Source organism: Chiroxiphia lanceolata, chromosome 1, assembly GCF_009829145.1.
Source record: "Chiroxiphia lanceolata isolate bChiLan1 chromosome 1, bChiLan1.pri, whole genome shotgun sequence".
NCBI lineage: Eukaryota > Metazoa > Chordata > Aves > Passeriformes > Pipridae > Chiroxiphia > Chiroxiphia lanceolata.
Window position 1 is genome coordinate 6,006,282 of NC_045637.1, and position 26,113 is coordinate 6,032,394.

General features: G+C 42.0%; 1 protein-coding gene across 1 annotated transcript in view; it reads left to right on the forward strand.

The window, feature by feature from the left end:
- Positions 1–26,113, forward strand: part of COL22A1 (collagen type XXII alpha 1 chain) — a gene marked incomplete at its 5' end in the record, with an annotated part of 204,959 nt that overhangs the window by 177,903 nt on the left and 943 nt on the right. The window contains 19 exon segments of the mRNA XM_032713141.1: positions 1,201–1,314; positions 1,483–1,536; positions 3,819–3,872; positions 4,699–4,752; positions 6,226–6,279; positions 7,537–7,590; positions 8,380–8,433; positions 9,477–9,530; positions 10,084–10,128; positions 11,065–11,118; positions 12,109–12,162; positions 13,927–13,980; positions 16,465–16,536; positions 18,315–18,350; positions 19,148–19,192; positions 19,483–19,662; positions 23,215–23,281; positions 25,055–25,237; positions 25,602–25,679. Coding sequence (XP_032569032.1) covers positions 1,201–1,314; positions 1,483–1,536; positions 3,819–3,872; positions 4,699–4,752; positions 6,226–6,279; positions 7,537–7,590; positions 8,380–8,433; positions 9,477–9,530; positions 10,084–10,128; positions 11,065–11,118; positions 12,109–12,162; positions 13,927–13,980; positions 16,465–16,536; positions 18,315–18,350; positions 19,148–19,192; positions 19,483–19,662; positions 23,215–23,281; positions 25,055–25,237; positions 25,602–25,679 — 1,360 coding nt within the window.

Here is a 26,113-nt window from a genome sequence, read left to right on the forward strand (position 1 = left end):
CAAAAGGGCCCTTTTAAGATTGCTACTGTGAAATGACTTCTTTGAAGAGCTGTCTGTTTTGTGGAGCCCAGTATGATTCTAGAGGTTTCACTGTAAGGTGTTGTTTGGGATTTCTAATCTGGACAAGAATAAGACACTCATTCTTGGGCACAGGACAAAATTTTGGTGTTCTGTCATTTATTTCCTTTACTCATGCTATAGCTAAGCATTCTTTCTGCTTGGTATTTTTTTCACTTCATGATTGGTACAATCTGTCTAAAGCAGCATCTTGAAATTCCAGGTGAAATAAGGGCTCTGCTCTTCTGGGTGTTTCTCAAGCACTGACATTGTAAGTAGATAAAGGTGCATGTAGGGACTGAGACTCAGAAAGGCAGTTTACCCCACAATTTTACAACAGATCATTGACAGAGGTGGGTGTTGTAGCAAGGTCTCCTGATTCTCAGCCTGATGATCTGTCTGCTGTGCTGTGCTGTCTCTTATGGGCAGGATTCCCTCCCCTTTTGCTGAAGGGAGTCTGCCTTTGAAATGGAAATGTCATAGTACTGTATTTAATTTCCTGAGGATAGCTAAAATGTAAAGACTACTGAGATGATGCTTCAAAGAGTTTTGGAAGGTTTGGAGGTAGTGATTCTCCATGATAAAATTTGGCCAGGACACTGTGTCATTCACTTAGTCTTCACAAACTCTATCAGATGAGTTCTCCTTGGCAATGCCAGCTACTGAATACAGTTTCCCCTGCAGAACACCCTTTCTGACATTGTGTTGCACCTGTTTTTCCCTAGAAATCTGCCCTCTGAGCAGTAACCCAGCTCTTTCAGAGTGGTGCAGACACAGTTTTCTAGTAGTTCTGAAGCTTCAAAATGATGTTGCTCATGTTAGCCTTGCTTTGCGACTCTCTGACCTCCACGTCAGGAAGGGGTTTTTCCTTGGTTTCTTGATCCTGGATGATCTGTTAGGATCTAGAACTAATAGGAAACTCCCCATAGGAGCATGTGTGAGCTCAGCTGCTGACCCTCACTCTGCTCCACACTGCCCCCAGTGCAGTTCTGTGAGGCAAATTCAGTCATATCCAGTGAGGTAAAACTGCAAAAGTTTGCATATTATACCAGCACCACAGTGCTGTGTTCATATTGGGTGTCTGTAGGGTCTGCTAAGTGCCTGAAGTCTGTTGCTGATGTGTGTCTCCATGTTCTTTCCAAGGATGTGTGCAGTGAATGCCCTCCTGGCCCACCAGGACTGCCAGGCATCCCAGGTTTCAAAGGTGATAAAGGTCTCCGAGGACCACCAGGTAGAGATGGCCAGGATGGGAAAATGGTAAGCTGAGGAAGTGATCATGCCTTGGATCTGGTGTAACCTTGTTTTTCTTATAATATGGCTGATGGTTTCTTATAATTTTTTTTTTTTTTATTAACAACCTACTGAATCTTTTTTAGAAGCTTGTGGACTAAACTAGTGTTTACCTCTACCTTTTCTTCATTGTAGGGGGTTGCTGGTCCCAGAGGTCCTGCAGGCCCACCTGGGCTTGATGGCCCAAAGGTTGGTTGGTTTTTTTTCAGTTGTCCCATGAAAACTTATTTGTGACTAGTAATCACACTAATTAGTCTGGGAACAGGGTGCCCAGAGAAGCTGTGAATGCCTCATCCCTGAAAGTGTTCAAGACCAGGCTGGATGGAGCTTTGAGCAATCTGGTTTAGTGGAAGGTGTCCCTGCCCATGGCAGGAGGGTTGGAATTAGATGTTCTTTAAGGTCCCTTCCAACTCAGCCCGTTCTATGACACTGTGAGTATAATGGCTGAAGCAGGACCTTGGTGAGATCCATCTCTGTGTGAGGAGGTAGCAGTGCCCTGCTGGGTAGGCAGAACTGCACAGCTCCCCACACGGACTCTGTTTCACTTCAATAGTATCTTCCACCATCCCTTTTGCACACCGACACACGTATGTGAAGGGCTTGATTCTTGATGTTGAGTTTCTTTATGTTGCTGTTCTGAAGACAGATAAGGACGTGAGAGTAGGTTTCAACCCAAACCAGGTGAGGAAGAAATCAAAGCCTCAGCAGTAGCTACTGTGTCTGCTCGTCTCTTCTTTGAATGTTATGTTCTGGAACCACTTAAGGCTGCTGCACTGAGCTGCTGGGCTCCATATACACCGTCTGCCATGGTGGTTTTATCCACAAACTCTGAATATTTCCTGAAACAAGTCATAGGAAGAACTCCTAGTTTCAACTATGTGCTTCTGCCTTATGGTCTAGGGACATAGGCCAACACAAAACTTCCATTGTCTGAGGTATTCCAATAATGTCACATTTCAAGCATTTCCCATGAAGAGGTCTGTCATCGGTCAGCTCACAATGCCAGTGCCTGGTCACAGCTGAAACCTTTACGACTGCCTAATGTGAAATAAATTAAAAAACATCAGTGGAGGGAGAGAGAAGGTGATTTCACGATGGACCACAGTTTCCTCCACACATCCCTGTATTACTGGCTTACTGTCTAAAATTAACTCCTGCTATTTTAACATCTTTGTATTTGGACTTATTAGAGTGTAGGACAAACTAATAGAGATTCATGAATTAATTTTATATCTTGCAATTAATAGTGTGATGGAGAGAGCAGTACAGTCTCAAAAGTAAACACAGAGTTGATCAAAATGAAAGAATGTTCCAGGATAAAATTTGCAAGAGAATTAGTAACACATAAGGCCAATAACAGGCAGAAATGCCAAGCAGTCTGAGACATACCACATCTGCTACTTTCTTCTGTGTTATGAGAAAGCAGAGATTTAGGCAGCAAAATTGGATGTTTAGGTGAAATACAAGGACAAATTTCAAACTGTACATGTGCATAAAATAAAATCAAGCAATTGATAAATAGCCTAACTTGAATTCAGTGAAAAGAGTTTGCAAATGCTAAAAGCAAATATTGTAAGTCCCATGGGAAGGCACAAACACAGAGAAAGTCTTTGTGAGTCCTTACTGAATACATTAGGAGGAATCTTGCAGTGAGAGACCCAAATTACTCTCTACTTATGACTATGTGTTATATTGTCCTTACCAACACCATCTAAACTATTAGGTCTCATTTTGGAACAGAGCATTAGAACTTCAGATCTTTGCTCACGAGCAGCTTTATGCCTTCTGTCCATATGAATTAGAGCTCTTTTAATTAATAGATAGAAACTCTCCCTCTCCCTCTTGTCTCCTAGCTCTCTAGTAAAGCAGAGTATTATTTCCATGGCCAACAGTTCATTATTGTTCTGTGCATTATTCATAACTTGTTCACCATCACCTCAGTATTTTTCACTGTGTGAGACTCATCTTGCCTTGTTTTAAGCACTGATAATACAGACATCTACATTTGAGTTAGCTGTCTGTTCTGTGTCATTAGGACAGAAAGACAGAGAGAGGAAGAGGGGAGCACTTTTTGGGCATGAATTTTCAGGTTGCACCTTGGAAACGCCATTTTTATTGCTGTTGTCCCTGAAGGGAGGGGAGATTACTGTGGAAGTCTTTGCTAGGACAGATGATTCCTTATCAAGATATGATTTTAGTGAAGTTCCTAACAACCTGCCTCCTTTTTAAGGATGTATAATTCCTCTTTATGTCTATGAGACTACAACATTAAAAACCACCTGTGCTGGGTCTGCTCAAAGGCCATCCTTCACATATATTCCTGGCTCCAGCATTGGCAGTAAAAGTCTAGGAGGGTTCAGTCTTAATTCATGAGTTTTATGGTCAAATGTCCAATTGCTTTATGAAATAGGTCAAAAAGTTGTCACAATACTGAAGTGACTTTCAACACCTCTTTTTTTTTTTATTATCAGGGTGCTAAAGGAGATCGTGGTATGACTGGGGATGTAGGAGAAAAAGGTGAACAGGTAAAAACAGTTTGCTTTCCAACAGTGCTGCCTCTGTGCTTCTCCCTTCATCAGTAATTCCTGTGATGTCTGTGGAATAATTCCCTTCTCAGAGGCAAAGCAAGAAGATGGGAGTTCTTCATCACTCATAAACCACAAATGGGCTATTCTGAAGAGTGAAACTATAGCAATCCTCCACAGGTTTCCATCCTCATTGTCCAGTAAAAACCTTCCTGTATCATCTGTTACCTCAGTTCTGGATTAAATGCATTCAGTTCTCTACATTACCTAACCCTTAGTAATTTCCTCAGACAATCCCTAGATGGTATCCAGGAGATCAGGTGACTTTGGGTTGAAAAATCCAGTGTTTCTATTTTTTTTTTTTGTTTCTATTTTTCTTGGAAGATGAATGTAAGGATGACCCTTTTAAGGAGGGACTGAGTTGTCACAGAAAAGAGGAGACTGGTCTAAATTACAGCAAATTGTTTAATGTGCAAATCAGCACCTGTTCAATGGGATTTGTGGGATATTTTAAACAGGTTTGGTTTCCTGCCTAAACTTATGTATGTACAATTCCACAATATCTGTTTTCATCTTCCATTAGCATAGTCTGAGGTACTCATTGGAAAAAATACCTGAAATTATAACTGTGATGTTTCTGAAGTGTTCACCTTGAAAAACAAGGTTTTGCTTTAAAAAAGCCATGGTTCTTTATTTCCTTATAACCAGCTCTGTCTGGGTATTGTCAAGCTTTGATGTTACCTCACAGTATTCAGTTACCAGTTATTTTTTATGCTACTAGAGGTGTGAATAGTGCCTAAAGAAAGTCTCTTTTTTTATTCTGCAGGGCCACCCTGGAATGCCTGGCTTCTCAGGGGCTCCTGGAAACCCTGGTCCACCTGTAAGTTTCTTTGTTGCAAAGATGATCCCGTACTTTTCTTACTAATAAAGGTTGTTACAAGCTCCATGTGGAAGAAAGGACCGTTCCCATCTGTCTGTTCACTGAATTTGCATTTTCCAGTGGGTTCCTAATGGTCCCCTAAGTGTCGTAGAGTTCCCCACTCATGGTAATTGCTATTTAATACATTGGCCACTTTTCACTGATAGCTTCAGCTCACTCTGTAAATTGATGCTAAGCTTCAGTTGCTCTCTTTATACAACACAGTGATGATGAAAACTCTTCCACAGAGACTATTTAATATGTATACAGGTGTTTTACTTTATGCGGAATAAGGTGTTAATCTAGAACCAGCACATCTAAGACTGTTTTAGTTCTCAATTTTACACAGTGGTATGAGACTCGATTTTTTTCCAATTTTCATATCATGTGGTTTACTTTTGAATTAAAAGGCCTCTTACATGTGTTCCTCTCCATCACAGTGTTCCTCATTCTTAGCTTTACTCACTCTGTAATACATTCATACTTCTTTGTATTTAAAAAGAGGTGACAGTGCAGAATCAGAACTGAAAGAACTTGGCTCTCTTGCTGGTGATATCTCCACTTTACACCCCTCAAGTGTTTGGACTTTTCCTGAGTGAAGGACTTTTCTCTCCAAACTGTCTTTCTTTACCCACAGTCATCACTGCTCATATTGCTGCTTACAGTGCAGTTTGGCTCTGCCATGCTGAGGAAGTGCCATCTTCCTCTGTACTGGGGATCAGCACAGTCTGAATTTACATTGTACCAACTAAATGACAGGACATACCAGAAAAATAGGATTAGATTAAAATTCTATATTCAGATGGTAGCAATGCCTTAAGGATGCTGGATGCTTTGCCATGGGACAACATGTGGACTTGCACTGTGGGTCATTTGTGCTCCTATGAGCATTATTTTAGGAGAAGTTAATAACAGACACATTTACTGTGTCTATATTAACCTCATACTTGTCCTATGAGACCCTCTGAACAGACTCACAGCCAAAGGAAATGTGCAAAGTGAAACTGAGCCTGTCAAAGCAGAACAAAATGTGATGTTCCTTCAATAATTTTACTCTTCAGCTTTTGCTGACTTTTGCCTCTGCCTTCATTGACTCGTGGCTCCAGAAGTTTGCCTGCTGCAGAGTATGCTTCATAATTTCTCTTCTCCTGTGATTTCTGTTCTTCAGAGTTATTTTTGTCACAAGATTGGCTTTTTCCTATTTTTCCTCTATTTTTGGAAGGAAGGACCAGACTCAAGTATCTGACTTTTTCTGGCTTTGGAGGCTGAGTGCAGAGGTTGGCACTGCTTTTTGGTGATGAATGAAGTAGTTGAATGAATACTGAACTGAGTGACTGAAGAAAACTTCAGGGTTGCCAGCTGTGGTAGGAAGTACGTTGACAAAAGTACAGAATCCATGAATCATTCACATTGTTTCTGCTTTATTTTGTTTAGGGATCAGATGGGGCACCAGGACCAATAGGACCAGTGGGAAACCCAGGAGACATAGTAAGCTCTAAGCTCTGTACTTCACCACTGGCTTCACCTATTATTATTCAGCCTGTATCAACTCTACACCTACAAGTAGGACCTCCACAAATAACCACAGATTACTCTGTTCTTGAATTTATTTTGTTTTACTCACGAAATGGATCTCCAAATTAACCAGAGCACAATTCAGCCCATGGGATACGTATGGAGGTTCTTGTACCTCTTGTGTGTCTGTCCTTGCTATTAACATCTCTTAGCCTCTAAAACAGGATTACTAAATCTGTTAGGATGCTTCGTAACCTAGGTTAATACCTGAACTCTGTGTGGGGATTATCAGAATATAAACTGCAACATGTTGAAGGATGTCACAGCACAGACTGCTCAGATGCCAAGGCCTGACATCATTCCCTGGCACCACTGAAAATACCAGTACAAGTGAAACCTCTGAGAAGCTCATGAAAAATTTTTGCTACTTCTGTGTCATTTGAAGGGTTTTTAGATTCTACTTTATGGTAATGCATCAGAAAACTCTGGGAGAGACAGGTAATCTGATTGATGCTAACTTCAGATCGAAAAGTTAAAAATTAACCTTCCCCGAGGAATGCAAGCTGTTGAGCTGAAGTAGTTCAAGACTGTGTAATTCTGTGATTAATTTCTAGGTCAGGGTTTCCTATGGAGCAAGTTGCTTTTTTCAGATCCATTGCACAACTTGAACTTCATCTTAAGTGAGCAGTGATGGTCCTCCTGACGGGTGTTATGAAATCAGTGAGCACTCTAACCAGAGAGGCCAGAGTCTAGAAGGACAGGTTGGCTGAAATTCCATTTCAAATGGATGATCAAGGTTATGACACTATGAAAAACCTGGGATGCTGTTGTCCAGTCCTATGGAGTAAGGGAATTTCTTGGGACTGTATGCAAGGTACTTCTTGTAACTACTCATTAGATAGTTATAAAATATAGATCTTCTTCCTGGCTGGACATCTAATGTAGGAAGTTAAGGACAAAATATTAAATATAATTAACTTCAGAAAAAAATTACCAGTGATTTCAGTGGTTTCTCAGTCTGTAAGAACTCATAGTTAATACAGAATTTTTTAGGTGAAAAGAGCGCCCTCCAGTTTAAACTAGAAGGAATTCAAGAAAATCTCATAGGCTCTGTGATGTGGGCTACAAGACCAGCTTCTCACAATTGTCCCTGGTCAAACTATATGTAATAAATCATTTGACAGATCTGAGAAGCTTCTCTGACCCACAGTGTTTATTCTTTCCTCCCAGGGTAAAGATGGTCCACCAGGTCCACAGGGCCCACCAGGGCTGCCTGGACTTCCAGTGAGTACAATTAAGCTCCTTCTTATTCAATACATTAAACTCTTCATACAGACCATAGGCGTGTAAAACAAAGAGGTGACACTTTTGAGGTGTTTTGAATGCTATGCATGTGATGGTCTCTGTCATGCGATACAATGTCCTTGGTCCAGGATAGTGTGAATGCCGTATTTGATCACTTTAAAATAAAGTGTCAATTGCCAACATGAATCAAGTCTGTTCCTTGTCTATCTCCTCATTGGAGGAAATACTCTTACGCAGAGTAAAAAAAATCAACTAATAATTCCAGTGTAAGGGCACAAGAATTCAGAGACTGAAATACTGACTTTATCGGAGTTCACATTAAAAATTATTCCTTTGCACTGACTCAAGTTCAAGTGCATCTTGGGCAGAGACTCCTCTCTTCTGGCAAATGTAATAATACAACATTTTGGGAGTTTTTTAATCTGACATAGAGATAGAGCCAGAGCTATTTCTAGTGTAAAGGAGCCCACCTCAATGAAATTAATGGCATTATAATGATTTATAACAGCTGTTTTTAGAATGCTGGTCTAAGATTGTTAGAGTGCTCACCTTGCTGGAAAGGAGGAACCCCTTAGACTTGCCATATTAGAAAGGGAAATAATTTATGCTGTTGCAGTAGTGTGGCAGGGAGAGGTTTATGGCTGAGCTATAAAAGCAGGGAGTTTAGGCAAACATAAGCATACCATGATAAGCAGAGTTATGCTAACAAAAAAACCCACCAATCTTCCCTATCGATTCTTTATACCCTGTTTTGCATTCCATTTACAGGGCATTGCTGGGAATGATGGTAAAGATGGCAAACCAGGATCTCTTGGGGAACCGGTAATGTAATTTCACACCAATTTTCTCAGGCAATCAGAGCCATCCAGTTGTTGTTTTTGAAGCTACCTGTCTATAGACTCCTTAGAGGGATCAAGGAGCCTGTTTGCACATCTGTTTTTAACATCAGAAGGACCATATTGTCTTGAGCAATTTCTAAGCGTCACACACGAGCAATCTTGACAAACTGGGTATTTTTACTTTTACAACTACCATAAATACACTAAAACTTAGTGACTCCACTTTTACAACTACTGTAAACACTGTGGGGAAAGAAGGTTGTCTTGTAACATTAAACCCAGTAATCCATCTTTTAGGTAGAAGTTTATGAGGTATAAAACGTTTAGAGGAGGTGTCTTTAAAGAAGCTTCTTCTGGATTGCTCTGAAATAATTCTGTTTTAGAGGTTAGAATTAGAGGGTTTATATTTGACTTTCTCTACTTAGTCTATACTTTCATTTGCTGAGGCAAAAAATCTGAGCCATGAAGTTGTCAGCTAAAAGGAAATCTTAATTATTTTGGCAGTGAATGTTATTTCTGGCAACTGTGTGTGTTACATGAAGAATGTGCTTCTAGTATCAGGCATTGCCAGCCCCTTTCTGTGACTCATGAAATGGGACTTAGTGATTCTGGGAAGAGCCAAGTTCCCAGTCATGAGGACAACTGGTCTGTATAGGAGTGCTTGTCACAGGAGCTGCAGAAAGTTTGTGTTTCCACCAAAACACCCAATTTCTCTGTACAGATGCTGATTTTGCATGTGCTGATTAGGTATTGATGCTGCTCTGTGCACTGCCCCTCCGACATTAAAACACTGCAAGGGTGCACCAGTCCAGAGGTGTAAACTGCCTCCAAACCTCAAAGTGCAGATGCCAGTGCAGGTTGGGGTGTGCATGGGAACGTCTGTCACTGCTCAGACATTGCTGGATAAACCCTGGGCAACCACAGTTCTCAGTGATGTTATGTCTAAGGGAGGAGGGTGGGAAGTTTTCAACACCAGAGAGATGGGCCTGAAACTCTCCCTAACATGAACATGATTGTTTCCTACAGGGAAAGCCTGGAGAACCAGGGCTCCCAGGCCAGGAGGGTGCCAGAGGGTTACCGGTAGGTGCTGCTCTGAAGGGCTCAATCCTCTCACTCCTCTGAACTGTAGTAAGGAAGCATTTGTTGGGCAGATGAGGTCCTTTACTGATGCAAACGTATGCGTGGCATTGTGACTAAATAAATGCATAAATAAGCAACAAAAATAGAACACAGACATTTCCAAATCCTTCACACTTAGAATAAATCCCTCATATAGGAGTTAAAGCATATAACTTCATGACAATCCCTCTGCCAGGAGGCACAGTCACAGGTGTAGCCATTGTGTTCTATTACATCTCCTCTGAAAGAGGGTTAAATAATCTATTGGCTGGTCAAATCAGGGTTACATAGACTAGAGTTTTTGTTTTACCACCTAAGGAGGTATAGAAAGCTTTCCCTGTGATGTGGCCCTTCCTAATTACCCCCTGTGACATGACTACTCTATGCTGAGTGGTCCACAGTAACTTTAGGAAAAAAATTATGAAAGTTTCTGAGTAAACATTCGAGATAGAGTTTTCTTAGTGTTTCATGTATCAGGGTGATGGATAATTATTGATTTCATTGTCTTGCATAGGGTTTCAAAGGACAAAGAGGAGATATGGGTCCCCCAGGTCCCCGGGTAAGTAATGTGTACCTCACGCACAAGAAAGATGGTGCAAATTGAAGTTGTGCTTTCTGAGGCAATACATGATAAAGCAAAAATGATGACAGTGTTTAACATGACTGTTTTCAACTACAATTCCATGGGCCACATCTATGGTAGAAAATGACAACAGCTGTCTTCATTCCGTCTGCTGAACTTCTGATTCTGGGTTAGGAGAGGCAGCTGGTAGAGCTGAATTCTCTGACGCTCCCTTTGACATAGCCCTTTGTGAGGAAGCCTCAAGATGCTTCCATAACACATTCATTTGGTACAAATGCTGACTTACAAGCTGAGGAACCCTTCTGCACTTGTTGGACAAGTACTAGCTCTCCTCCAAAAATACTGAAGAAGTGCAAAATAAGTTTAAGTACAAAACTTACAGAAATGTGAATAGAAATGTCCCTTTGACTTAGTTGCCTGGGGATCATAAACCCCAAACCTCAAGTCCTGGACGAAAAGTTGTTCTCCACTCTGTTCTGAGCTTCTTGGTGTAAATGGTGGAATACAAAACCGAATATTCTTCCACCTAATTCTGCCTTTTTACAGGGAAATAAAATTCTCTACTTGCAGAGGCTTAGCTGAAAAATACAGTGCTGGAGTTCCTCATCTCTTTCTCATTATGACAGCTTCAGTATCATGAATATGTTGGTGGTTTTCAGTGGCTGCACTAGCAGTAGTAAATAATCTACTGGAAAGTAGATTATGCACTGCCTTGTGCATCACTTACAGGAGATACTTCTGAGTTATTTTTATAAGCTTCATGTCATAAGATGAACGAGGCTCTTGCTGGCTTTAAAAAAGTTTTCAGTGAGCTCAGTCCAATATTGCAGAAACCCGATACCAGTTACAGTGGTGATATTGGTCTGAATTTGACCTTGAGCTGATCCCTCTTTCCTTTTTGCTGAATTGCAGGGGGAGCCAGGTGTGATGGGTCCTGCTGGTCGTGAGGGGCCACCAGGGAAGGATGTAAGTTTACCATTTTGAGCAGAAATGAATCTCCTTCTCCCTGAAAAATGAAATTTTTAATTCACAGCGACCCTGACCTGAAACAGCTGCAGAAACTGCAATAAAGGGTGAATTATTGCAGGGAATGATTTGTGCAATGATCATTAGAGGAAACAGAGGATTAGAGGGCCTTTGTCATTGCTCAGCTGTTGACACTAAAATGTCAGTTATATATTTAAAAAAGCAGAGAGAGCAACATTGTGTGAAACCCAGGCTATGCTGGGTAGTCATGGACCTGCCTTCTGCCATCCTTCTCCAAGCACTGCTTCATCCTGCAGGTCCCACTGGGCCAAGTTCTGTCATGCTTCCTCTGCCACAGCTGTACCTGATTGAGTGTGCTGCTCCACTGAAATCTATGAAATACCTATGGAATAAGATACTGCTGCTCAGAAGAAAGAGAGATGGTACAAACAAATCCTCTGGCATTATTAGTGTGAAGTGCAGCCACATAACAAAGCCCTGGGAGAGCACTGCTGACATGGGATCCTTCAGCGGCTGCTGAGCAATGTACCGAGCAGCTGATGTGCCACTCCCAGGGGACCTGGAGAAGTGGCTTCTGTTGTGCTGTAAATGATATCCTACAAAGCAAAATGTAAGACAGACCTAAAGGAACCTATCGGAGAAGATAGAAGCAGCTCTGAAGCCTCTCTGGAGAGAAAACAGAGTGGTCAGTTTTTGAGAACTATTAGAGAATCTCTGCCCCTGAGAAATACAGCTTTAAGATAATTTGATAAAAATGGTTTCTGCCTGAAATGAGGCTGCATTTAGTGACAGATGTTTAAAATTCAAAAGGTTGGTCTCCCTCATAAATAACTGAAAGGGGACAGTGAGACTCCCTTAATGGTTTTCCCTGATACGTGAACAGTGTAATTTATAAGAAACATTTTAAAATGTTCACCTGTTTCCATGTCAGATCTTTCTCACTGACCAGAATACTTTCCTTCCTCTCAGGGTGATCCTGGTCCCATAGGACCACAGGGCCCTCGAGGACTCCGAGGGCAGCCAGTAAGTTTTCTCTTCTGACAAGTCATTTCTGGGGGTACATTATAGTTCATGGAATGGTTTGGGTTGGAAGGAACCTTAAAGATAATCTAGTTCCAATCCTCTGCCCTGGGCAGGGACATCTTCCACTCGACCAGGCTGCTCAGAGCCCCATCTAGCATGGGCTTGAACACTTCCAGAGCAGGGTGTCCATACATTGTGTGTAGTGGGGATGTTCTGCATTCCAGAACTCTGGTTTGAAGGAGTAGTTTTTAGGAAGACTCAGATAATATTTAATTAAAACCCTTTTCTTACTTCGAGAAAGACAAATAAGAATGATATTGCTAGAAACTGATAAAGACAGAATGTTGCAACGGACTGATGGTTGCTGACTCAGTGGGAAGAAGAGTTTAATGGATTCTGTCAGGATTTCAGTGTCAGAAATGCTAATTTTCCAGTCCTGCCTCTAGAATCTCACTCACTCCTCACATGGTCTCAGTTTTCAAAGACAGACACTAACTGTGGGTGCCCAGGTTGAGGTATGTGGGGTCCGGCTATGTTGCTTTTCACCCACACAGTTTTATTATGACGTCAGCGGAGAAATGGCAGTTCAGCTGACATTTCAAAAAGTACCATTTGGGATCACTCAGAAATTACTTTTATTAATTTAATGGGGTGTAAAATTTGGTTTTTAAAATGAACCCGTCTCAAATTTGAATGGAGGTCTCTGTTGCTGAACCTCGGCACATCTTTAATGTGGTGCAATGAGTAAATTCTTTTCCTTTTTGTGAGACCTGATAGATAAACAGATCCTACAACATGTTCTATAATCAGGGCAAAATACTGATTCAGCCAGTAATGCCAGGAGCTGGAGTGGCAGATCCCTCCAGCCTGGGAGGGTTGGGGCTTAGATTAGACTGTAGGAACATATGGAAGGCTCCTGTGTTTACCTTGTAATTCATCTCATTATTCCTGTACTGCTGGCATCACTCACTAACATGTCATACCCCTGCACAACACTGGCCATGAGTAAAAATATTTGAAGAGATAAAATTTATCATAAGTCTTTGGAGAAGAGATACTTGAGGGTATGTATGTTGGAAAGCAAAGTATCAGTTTCTCTTGTTCTCCCTCCGTTTTGTTTCTTCTCTAACAAGGACTGTGAATCATGATTTTCAATATTGCCAGTACAAGGGCTGGTCTTTATGGTCAACTCCAATGCAGGGGAAAACCACCTCTGCACGATAAGTGATGTAGAACATCTCATCAAACTTTTGTCTGTGTAGATGATCAGCTCAGTTCCTTTGTTAAGGAACAGTGAGAAACAGGTCCTTTTAAAAGCTCATTCTGAATTGTCTGGTGTCAGGTAAGTATCAAACACCTCAAGGCCTTAGAATAACTGTTTCTCTCCATTTCCCAAAAAAGGGGAAGCCTGAGACGATAAAAAAGCCTTTTCTGAACACTGGTGATTTGGAGTAGCCGTGGTAGGTGGCCTCATCCATCCTGGAGGATGTTACTTATGATAGGGACAAGGGTGGAGGAAAGGAGGAGGAGAAGTGCTTGTTTAGTCCTCCTCAGACAAGAGAATTTGGGTCCAAGTCTCAATTTTTTTCCTGAGATGGGATCAGACATATGAAATCAAGGATGCAGAAGTTGTGGGGTCGGTTGCAAATAAGATACTCCACAGTCTGTCAGGAGAGGAGATTGAACAGTGCTAAAGAAATTCCTGCTGGTCTAGGTGGATATTTTTAATACATTATGTCACTAACCTTTTTCCTTTTGGCACAGGGCAAGAATGGATTGCCTGGATCTGCAGGAGAACCTGGCCCAGCAGGTATCCCAGTAAGTACCACAAAAGGAAGCTCATGCAGCAAGGAAAGGTGACTGAGGAAGCATTGGTGGAGTGGATTATGTGTAGTTGCTTATAATTCCTGAAGTTTCCATGTTTTAAGATCACTGATCCAAAAACCACTTTGCTGGCCATGACTTTAGAGAGAGTTTGGCTACGTTCCTGGAATTGAGATTCTAACTGGGTCATCATTTTTTCCAGTGAAAGTTAAGTGTTCACAGCAAAAGGAAATGATTGATTACCTGGTATGGAAAGGAGATTGGCATGCCCCATCTTCACCAGTAGATTTAATTTTGCCAAGCAGAGAGCATGCAGCCTGCTGAGAGTTGTCAAAAGGAAGGAAAGGGCCTCGGGGAGCTGGCAGGCTGCCATCAAGGAACAGCAGCAGCAGAAAAATCCTCCCCAGGCACTTGGGGAACGAGCAGACAGCGGGCAGTAAACCAAGATCATGAAGCAGAATGAAACTCCCCTGAGGCCATCCTGTGGGGAAGAACAGCTTGGTAATGAAGGGCTGTAAGGAGGACAGTGAGGAGCTGCTGGTTTCTTTTGTTTGTTGGTTTTTTGCTTTTTTTTTTTTTTTTTACTCTGCTCTGCTGTCCAGAATTCATCAAATCCATGCAAATATACCTTTGTGTCCAGTAGAATATGTCACAATGTAGGGCTCTTCCCTCTCTTTGCTCATGGAGACAGTACAGTTTGCTGAACTGCTGGATTCAGAGGGGGAAAAAGGCCAGAGTAGGAGGAACCTGAAAAATTGCAGCAGGATTTCACTCTCTATGGGCCTTGCAGTGTCATAAAGCCACCTCAGCCTCTCCACAGACTTGTACCCTGATCAATCATTGCTTTGCTGCAAGGATGTCTCAGAAAAGCAAATGTCACTTTTCTGTGTGGGGAGGGGGTAACTCCCAGGTTACAGGTGGCACAGGTATGGTGCAGTCTCACAGCCTTTCTGGATCAAAAAATAAGGGCCACAGCTTTTTCCTCCTTGACATATGTTCTTCTTACCTTCCTGGAACTGCTGCCATTGCTTCTTACCCCGTGGTTCCTCACTGTTGCTTTTTCAAACTTCTTTTCTTCTCTTCATTTCACTCAGCCCTGTTCCCAATTCCTATCACTGCCGTCTTTACTTTCTGGGTCTTCACCAGATCGCTGTGGCTTTGAGATGCCTTGTGAATGCCAAATGGGGATTATTTTTTAATCATCATAGTGTTATCACATTACCTAGACCATCAGCAAGTGACCCAGGGACTCACCAGGCAACTTCCTGCGCAAACACAGCACCACAGCAGCCTCTGCTCCAGAGGATTTAGAGTCCAAAAATAACATAGGAGATTGAAAAAGGATAAAGTCAGATGGATGAGAAAGGGGAAACAATGAGACAGTGTTGGTCAGCAGAACAGACAGTCATCAGTATCCTTCTCTGTCATTAAAATGAATCCTCTCCCTTTCATAAAGGTTATTATGGGAAGTATTTCCTTGTGCTGTACGTGAATCCATTTATTTTGAAAAGCACTAATTTCTTTCACAATGTGGTATGACAAGCCAATATTTTATACTTCTATTTTGAGGAAAAGGAGATGTGAGAAAGGTTATTATGGCAATAAGGGTGGGGGTTTTTTTCCACCTTTACCACTGCTGACTTGTAATCAAAAGGTAAAACTTGCCAGGAGCCTTCTCCTTTTGCAGCTGCTGTTTGACAGTGCCCATCCCAATTCACTGTGCTTGTGCTTAAGCCTGCACACAGCAACACAGCCCAGCCCCTCAAGTCTCCAGGGCTAGTTGCATACAAAAAATCCATGTGCTTTGTGCCTACCAGGCTAGTTGGTACTCACTCTACACAAGTTTTACTATAAGAAGAAAAAGGGCTATGTTCTGAATTAGGAGACAGAGGACGAAGTTGTAAAAGAAAAGGTTAAAATAAGAGTTAAAACTGTATAAGAAGGTTGCGTGAAATGGTTCTGTATCATGAACTGCCATTTAAACTGCCCTGATCAGTAAGGAGAAAGGATAGTTTGACAGAATATCACAAGAAATAAGTGAAGGGCAGACATTTCATAAATTTAACCTGGAAATAATGGCAAAAGAGCAGCTCTGTATCTGTCTGTTGTATTCTTGGATTTGAGTAGCATGACCACCTGCACTGTTTCCCTGACATCACCCATCACAGCATTTCCACTCTCAACACCCCTTATAAACCATGTGACACCAGAACAACCACGGAACACACTTCCTGTCCCTACCATAATGGTCCCTTCCTTTTCATCTTCTCCCAGGGACCCTGCATAGATTATTAATAATGCAACCACGGTATTTGAAACCTGCTTTTCTAAATTACTTTGTTCTTCCTTTCCTTGTCAGTTTTAGTAGTCCTGTTGCTACAGTGAAATTTCCCAGTTCCAGTGTATCTGTAAATGCATGCTCTAGAAAAGAGATGTTGCAGAAAGGGCTGCTAGTGTCTGTCTCATTTCTGCCCTAAGGGTCCCAAAGGAAATAAAGGAGAAACAGGCAGCCCAGGACTCCCTGGCTTCATAGGACCCCGAGGACCACCTGTAAGTATGTGTAGGAATGGATTAGACCCTCTTGTTACCTGCTTTTAAATATTAGCCTGATAAAGATGGGACACAGTCACCTTCAATTAGGTAAAAAAACATAAGCAGGAGATCTGAAAAATCCAGAAGCCATATAAATTCACTTCCAAAGGAAACTGGACTGTAAAATTACCATTTTTCATATGGATGAATATCCAAAATCTCATTTATGGAGCTGGTACTTTTCAGTCAGATAATGTGTGCATTAATCAAACTGGTTCAATAGTCTTCCTAATATGTGTATGAGGTATTAAGTTCTCAGACTATATCTCTGCAGGAACCCTACGTGGACTAAATAGGGAAATTGTGAGTGATAATAATACAGGTGTTTCTGATATTTGCTGTTCCAAGGAAAATTCCTTTGTTGCCAGCAACAGAGGTATATTGTAATTAAAGTACTCATATATCTCTCAAAGTGATCTAAAATAATACCTATGCACATGAAAAGATTACAGCCTCAAAATCCACTATCTTTAGCCCTCCCAAGGCAAGTAAAACATGTTAAATTCCATTGGAAGGATGGAAAAGGTGAATGTTAGACAAATATTTCTGTTTCTCAATTTGTTGGGTTAAAAATGAGATATAAAAGATGTGACTCTAGCAGAGCTGAATATTCCAGAGGATGACTCTTTTTCCTTCTGTATTTTTTTTTTATATTTTATTTTATTTTATAATTTGAAAGGGAGTTGTGTGATGAAAAGAGGAGAAAGAAATATTTTGCTGGAAAGTTAATTTAAAGCAGCAAACATGGTGGTCATTTAAAACTGAAGTGGCCCTAAGGAATGCTCAAGTGTGTCTGATGCTGCCTAATTAGGAGTTGAGGTGATCAGGCATCTGTGATTAGTTCCATTACTCGTGGATACGTGTATAGCTCTAGCAGTGCCCAAGATGTTATGTTTCCAGGTTATGGGGAAAATACCACCTGCATACACATGTTATAGATATGACCATGTCTGTTGGTTGCAAATGGGCTTCAAAGATGAATCTTTCCATTCATGATATGAGAAAGTGAGCAGAATGTCAGCAGTAACTAGATTAAGGTTTGCTTTGCTTTATCTGCACTTCCGAACTGCAGTGACATTTATTCATTGAAATGTTAAAATGCAAAATGTATTGTCTAATTATCACACTATAAATGCAGGGAAAATTATTTGAGAAATATAGAGAAAAAAATTCTAATAAGATACTTGTTCAAATTTAGATTATTTAATATAGTTCTGAAAGAAAAGCAAGATATCAGACTTGAACTTCCTTTATCACTGGTTCTGTATGTGTTATTTCAGCTGGCATAGTACAAGATGGTAGTTCTACCTACAAAATTTACTTTAGTTACATCTTTAGAATGTTATAGGTATGATACTGGTGTTGCTTAAGTTAAATCAGACCTTATGAAGTGTATGAAGTTTTGTGAAGTGTTGATAAGAAAAAGGAACAAAATTTATTGAAAGCAGGAACACACTTTTAGTGAAACACCTGTCCTGCTCTCAGCTGGTTGTTAGAAGTTATTTCCTGTTATTCATATTTACATGGGATGCAACATTATTAAAAAATGCTTTCTAAATAGGATGTGTCTTGCCAGGCATGACCAATAGCAGTATGTTAAGGATAAATCAATCCAAACCTGCTGCTGTGCAGAATACTTGTGTTTTTAGCAGAAAATAAGGTTTAAGGTTATTAGGTAGAGTCTTTCTTCCGACTCCTTCCAGTGCACTGCTAAATGAACTTTCTGTGTGTCTTAGGGAGAACCAGGAGAGAAGGGTCCTCCTGGAAAAGAGGTAAGTTAAATTTCCAGTTGTTTCAAAATAAGATTGGTGTCCTGGGAAAAAACATCAAGGATGTCACCTGGGTCTCAATAAACTGATTTTTTTATACAGTGCTTTGGGTTGGAAGGGATCTTAAAGATCATCTAGTACCAACCCCCTGCCATGGGCAGGGACACCTTCCACTAGAACAGGTTGCTCAGAACCCTGTCCCACCTGACCTTGAACACTTCGAGGGATGAGGCATCCACAGCTTCTCTGGGCAACCCATGCCAGGGCCTCACCACCCTCACAGTGAAGAATTTCTTCCTAATATCCTGCAGTCTTTCATTGTGAAGCCATTACTCCTCATTCTGTCACTACAGTCCCTGAAAAAAGGTTTGTCCCCATCTTTCTTATAACGCCCCTGGAGCCTTCTCTTCTCCAGGTGGAAAAATCCCAGTTCTCCCAGCCTGTCTCCATGGCACAGGTGCTCCAACCCTCTGGGCATCTTCGTGGCCTCCTCTGGACTTGTTCCAACAGGTTCATGTCATTCTCATGTTGATGACACCAGAGCTGGACACACTACCCCAGGTGGGGTCTCACCAGAGAGGAGTACAGGGGGAGAATCACTTCCCTTGACCTGCTTGTCATGCTTCTTTTTTTTTTTTAATTGTTTATAATTGAGAGCCAGTGGGGAGCTCTCAGAAAACTGTGGGACCATGAGGGAAATAAATTTTCATCAGCTCACAGGAATCATTGCAAAGGTATGTGTTTTATTATTTACTGTCATTATGGAGAGATCTTTTATGTTTACCTTTATTTTGTTGCAGGGTGCACCAGGGAAACATGGTGAAATTGGCTCCAAAGGAGAGAGGGTAGGTTGGAGAATATTATTAGTTATTTCATTATGTTGAAATAAAAAGAGCTGTTTTTAGTTAGGGGCAGGGGGGTAGGGGTCATTCAAGAGTGAAACATGGCCCATGCTTCCCACTCTCCCAGCTCTCTCTTTAATCATTTTCCATCAGTAATAATTTGTGGATCATTTGTAGTGCACCAGATGTTGTATTCAGTAACTTTACCAGTTCAGCTCTTAGCGTTTCTCTGTGTTTGGAAATCAGAATTTTACCTCTTATTCTGTGGTGGTAATGCCTCTCTTTTCACTTAGGGTGAGCCTGGAATCAAAGGTGAAAAAGGCCCTCAAGGAGAAAAGGGCCCTCCGGGTGATCCTGGGATACCTGGTCACAAGGGCCATCCAGGACTGATGGGTCCCCATGGACCCCCAGGAGACACTGGGCAAGTTGGACCTCCTGGTCCTCCAGGACAGCCAGGATTTCCAGGACCAAGGGTAAGATTTCCAGAGAATGGCTTTGTACAGTAATTTCACTGCCGCAGTGTGTGATCAGAAATGCACCTCAGATGACATTGGGGCTGACAGAAACTAGAGCAAGAGTGTGTTGCAATGGGGAGGTAGAGCCTTTATCTCTTGATGCACATTAAGGAGAGCTATAGCACATCTCAGGGAACCACAGAATGGATTGGGTTGAAGACCATCTCATTCCAACCCCCCGCCATGGGCAGAGACAGCTTCCACTAACCCAGGTTGCTCAGGACCTCATGGGGAAGTGTTGTGGGGGTGTTGAATTGTGCTCAGGGGAGCTGAACAGTCCAGAACCATAGCTGGGGTGGCCAGTCACTGATGCCTCTTACCCCTGAATGCCTAAATCAGATCTGTGACTGTGGTCATGGCACTGGAGTCTGAAAAAAATTCTTTCTATAAGGGTAATAACATGCAGCATTTCATATGGAGAACTAACGCCTTCCTCTGCTGCTGGTTGTTAAGGAGAGACAAAATGCTGAGCCGTGGAAAGGTCACTGCTCTATTCCTGGAAATCCTGGAGCCAGCTCATCAGAATTCATGAAATACTATTTTTGTTTAATATTCTGTCTCTTTCTTTTTTCCTTTTTTTTTTTTTCCCCCTAACGGGAAACAATCTCACTAGTGAGAATGCTGAGGGTGCTGCATGTAACAGATACGAGAAAAACTACCAATATCAGTGAAACCGCTATGCCCATCCTCAGGATGAATTTGAGGTCACCTCAGAAGAGAATAAACAGAGAAGTAATCTCTGATGTAAAAGCTGAGTAAATTTTAGACAAAGCATTTCTTTGTGTATCTCAACATCTAAGATTTGATGAGATTAAGTAATGATTATGGAGACAATGCAACTAATAGGGTTACAACTTGAAAATATAATTTGTAAATCTTCAAAGTATACTCCACAATCGTGTTTACTTACTGGGGTATGCAGTAAGAGCCATCACAAATGGTTAGTACTTAATGAAAAAATTGTTTCTTTTGTCATCAAAGAACACCTCTTTTTCTCATGCAAAATTTTGGGAAGGAGGCAGCAAATAGACAACTCTGCGCTTAACAGCAGTAACTTTTTTATTGATTAAACCTGAAATATTACTTAGCTATTTAATAAAATCTCATTTTTTTTAAAATGAAGAGTAACTTCTGGTTCAGAAGAGCTCACTAGGTTTTCATAAGCATAAAGGACACAAACTGCATCCTTGTATGTTAAAAGGATAAGTGTGTGGGAAAAGCAACACTTTAAAGCAAGTAGCTCATAGACAAAAGAATGCAGTCTTTAGGTTGACCAGAAGTATTTTCCAAACTAACAGAAACTCCAAGAACAATTTTAACCAAAAAAAATTAAAAGTGTATTTCAAGTGAAATGTCTCACTTTCTGATTTACAAAGGAATCATTTGATCTTGTGGCTTGAAAATGGTTTATTTTTAAATATAGCTATATTTTTTCTTTGAGTTTATGCAAGGACAAGAGACTGGTTACCCTAGAACCTCTCTTCTTCCTACCAAAAATCCTTTCATCATTTTTTCAGTCGCATCATCCAGACTTTTGTTCATACCATTTTGAGTTTTGACAGTTATTACAGCTGTACAACAGCAGTGTCACACAAAAGAGCTGAGAGAAGGGATGAAAGATGCTGTGCCTTAGGGGCTGCGTAGGGGACCAAGGCCAGGAAGCCACATTCCCCCTCTCTCTTCAAGAGGTTGAAATCAGGTAGAACCTCGTACTGGTTTGGAAGAAAAGGTGTCATATGCATAAACTGGCTTCTGTTCCCTGAGATAAGGCCTGTTGGCAGGTGATGCATCCAGTAGGAGTGTTTTTAACAAGTCCAGATACCCACTGTTACTATCCTTGGGGCACATGTGCATCTCTCTGCAAGGAAACATGACATGATGGGAAAGCGGGTGGGATCTCCACTGTGACCTGACAGGGCTGAGGACATCTCCTGATTTGATTTCTACTACTTGCCCTATGAGTGTATAGGAAGGAGGAAGGAGATTTTCTCTAGGAAGGAGATGGGAAAACTGTTCCAACTATCCCCTCAGAACAGGATCCCTGCTTACACTTGATCCCATGGTTTGTCACCAGGTTGGAAATTGTGGGTGCCTTTGACACCATCTCCCATGGTATACTCCTGGAAATGCTGGTAGCCCATGGCTTGGACAGGGGCACTCTCTGCTGGGTTAAGAACTGGCTGGATGGTTGGGCCATAACCAGTGGCAGGAGCTTCAACAAGACCAAGTGCTGAGTCCTACACTTTGACCACAACAACACCCTGCAGTGCTACAGTCTGGGAGCAGAGTGGCTGAAAGTGGTCCAGTGGAAAAGGACCTCAGGGTGCTGGTGGACAGTGGCTGAACATGAACCAGCAAGTGCCCAGGTGGGCTGTATCAGGAATAGTGTGTCCAGCAGGACCAGGAAGTGATTCTTCCCCTGTACTTGGCACCGATGAGGCCACACCTCAAGTACAATGTCCAGCTCTGGACCCCTCAATTCAGGAAGGATATTGAGATGCTTGAGCTGGTCCAGAGGAAGACAGTGAAGCTGGTGAAGGGTCTGGAGCGCACATCCTGTGAGGAGTGGCTGAGGGAGCTGGGGTTTAGACTGGAGAAGAGGAGGCTCAGGGGGGACCTTATCACTCTCTACAACTGCTTGAAAACAGGTTGTAGCCAGGTGGGGAGGTGAGGCTCAGCCTCTCCTCCCAGGAAACCAGTGACAGGACAAGAGGACATGGTTTTAAGCTGTACCAGGGAAGGTTTAGGTTGGACAGTAGGAAGAATTTTTTTCACAGAAAGGGTGGTTAGATATTGGAATGGGCTGCTCAGAGAAGCGATGGAGTCACCATCCTTAGAGGTGTTTAAGGAAAGGCTAGACATGGCACTTAGTGCCATGGTCTAGTTGACATGGTGATGTTCAGTCAAAGATTGGACTCAATGATCTGAGAGGTCTTTTCCAGACTACTTGATTCTGTGATTCTATTTTGAGTCCCTTTATATTCATATATATATTCATATCTATATATTCATTCAGGCAGACCCTGCAGCCCTGTGTATGCTGTGGGTGATGAAATGCCACCTGATAAACCCTCTGTGGAGGGTTTAGTTTGCACATCATAGAACCACAGAATGTTTTGGGTTGGAAGGGACCTTAAAGATCATCTGGTTCCAACAGTCTCTACATGGGCAGAGATGCCACTCACCAGATCAGGTTGCTCCAAACCCCACCCAACCTGCCCTTGAACACCTCCAGGAATGAGGCATCCACAGGTTCTCTGGACAACCTGTTCCAGTGGCTCACCACCCTCACAGTAAAGAATTTATTCCTAACATCATATCTATATCATTCCTCTTTTACTATTTCATTTTATTCCTAATATCATATCTAAATCATTCCTCTTTTACTATTATCTATCTTTTACTTTTATCTAAATCATTCCTCTTTTAAACCATTCTCCCTTATCCTATCACTATCTGATCCCCTGGGTGTGATTATCCTGTCTCATTGCTGCAATTCTGACTCTTTAGGGGGAACCCCCATCTCTAGAGACTTTGAGAAGGCTCATCCAAGAGGAGTTATCCAAGCAGCTAGATGGTAAGTAATCACTTCTGAGAAGCCAGGAGGTGTATCTGAGAGTACAAAATATGCTTTCCATACCTGTACTGGCACCTGAATATCTCCTGCTTATGGAAGGTAATATTGTAACAGGCTTGCCTGGAAGGAGAAGTATGTAAAATGAAATGTGCTTTACTGGTCCCCAAGCTTTGATGTTCCCAGCAATAGCATAGAAAGTAATTAAAGTAGGATGTAAACCTGCTTTTGAGGTCCCAGCTGGAGAAGAAATGTTCCTGATTTCTGCCTGACATTTGATACTCGTTGGTATGAGGAGAGGTCGGAGTGGATGTGGGCTGCTGTTTCTCTCAAAGTGTGTCAAACCGCTACTGACCCCATCAACACTGAGATGCAGAGCTGCAGTGCTTCTCACACAGCTCTTGAAGCAGCTGACACACAGCTGCAGGCATTCTCCTCCATGCTAAAGATCATGATTCAATGTAGTAATCTATTTCATGGATTTTATTTACACACTCAGACTTCAATATCCATGCCAATCTAAAAGCATTTGAGATTTAGGACCAATGAAGAGAAGATAGAAAACTCCATTCTGTAGGATGTTTATGTGATGCTGAGTATATCTTAATAGCTCTCTAGGTTGTTTTCATGGTATAATCCCAGACAGCAACCAGGCCCCACGCAGCTACTCACTCACTCCCCCACCAGCAGGATCAGGAAGAGAGTTGGAAGGGTAAAAGCTGGAAAACTCGTGGGTTAAGATAAAGGCAGTTTCATAAGCAAAGCAAAAGTTGCACACACAAGTAAAACAAAACAAGGAATTCATTCACCACTTTCCATGGGCAGGCAGGTGTTCAGCCATCTGCAGAAGAGCAGGGCCCCATTGTGAGTAACAGTGACTTGGGAAAACAAATACCATCACTCCAAACATCTCCCATCTTCCTCTTTCCTCCTCCCATTTTATGTACTGAGCATGATGCCATATGGTCTGGAATATCCCTTTAGTTAGTCTGGATCACCTGTCCCAGCTGTGTCTCCTCCCAACCTCTCACCCACCCTCAACTTCCTTGCCAGTGTGGCAGTAAAGAAAGCAGGAAAGGCCTTGGCTCTGTGTAAGCACTGCTCAGTTATAACAAAAAAACCCTCTATATTATCAACCCTGTGTTCAGCACAAATCCAAAACCTACTCCCATACCAGTAACTGTAAAGAAAATTAACTCTACCCCAGTCAAAACCAGCACAGTCATTCAGGGAGGGTCTTAGCAGTGAAGTGGCAAGCAATGTGCCAGCTTGGAAATTGCAGAATACACTGTCACAGGAAGCTTAGTTACAGCTTCTGACTTCACAGCCAGAGATGGGTACATCAGCTTTAACTCCACATATGTAACACCCCAAAACAAGAAAAGTCAGCTTTCTCCCTACACACCAGCTATGTAGCATCTCACTCCGTGTAACAGAAGCAGTGGAAAAAGGCTCTTCTTTTTAAAGCTGCAATGATCACATTTTCATAGATAAAGAAAGATGGAGGACAAGAAGTAGAGGATGACAGAAAAATTTAGGACAAAGTATGAAACTTAGGAGAAATTTAAAGTTATTGAGAAATGAGATTTCAGTAACTTAGAGAGGACCAGGGGGGCACAATCATGGATTATGGGAAACAACTGTGTGGGGAAAACAAATGAGTGGTCCTTGAAAATTGTGGCAATACTTGGACTTTTCTGGGCCTCTGGTTCTGGCTCTCCATCTCTTGGAGCATAGTCCTTTTAGTCTAACAAACCCATTTCCCTCTCTTTACAGCAAAGTTAACCTATCTCCTGGCTCAGATACAGCCTGCACAGGTAAAAGCATCCCATGGCAGACCAGGACCTCCTGGTCCTCCTGGGAAGGAAGGACTCCCAGGAAGAACTGGCCCTCCTGGAGAGCCTGGCCGGCCTGGACAGACTGGGTCTGAAGGTCCACCTGGACCAATTGGTCCCAAAGGTGAGTGAAACTTGGTGTGTGGGGTAGTCCAATAAAAGTGTGTCCACTCCACTTTGTCATCCCACTCTCCTTTTAGTAGCATATAAGTAAACCCTCAAAATGCAGGTGTTAAAGTGACCTCAGTCTGTTGAACCAGAGGTGTTGAATATGACCAGCAGTCACTGGTATGTACCACCTCTGGCCAGAGCTAGAGTGGGGCAAGTCTTAATTCCCACTTAATGTCCAATCTTGGAGGATTGATGACAATTAGGAACTTTTTTTGCCAAATGTACTGGCTTCAGTGTGGATGAAAGATCTGTAGTACTATTCTATAGTTCTGTAGACCACTCTCATCAGTTAATTGTTTTTCTTTCCCTCTCTACAGGAGAAAGAGGAGCAAAGGGGGATAAAGGAGACACTGGCATTGGCCAACGAGGGGAAATAGGTCCTCCAGGAATTCCAGGTGTGTTATTCAGAGCACCCCTCAACACACATCACTCAGAACAATTTCAAGGACACAGGTCTCTGCCATATTAGATAGACAATCAGGATAACATAAATACAGCATACGTGGTTTCTCTAGAAAGTGGCTCAAAGGCAAGAACTACATCACTAGCATCATATCTGGCCACCTTTTATTTACTCAAACTGATGGACAGGTATTATGATCCGTCTGAGTTACAGCTAAGTTAACTGACCTTTGGGTCAAATCCAAAGCAAAGCTTTAATTATTAGATACCCTGTGAAGCACCTTCTCTGTCCTTGGCAGAGTGTTGTTGTGACCAAGCTGAATCCAGTGATTCAGGCAGCTTCAGATGCTACAAAAGGTCATACTGAACACCTGTGCCTTGGACATACAGCTCCTGCTTTTCTGTTACTGACAAAGCAGCAGCAAAT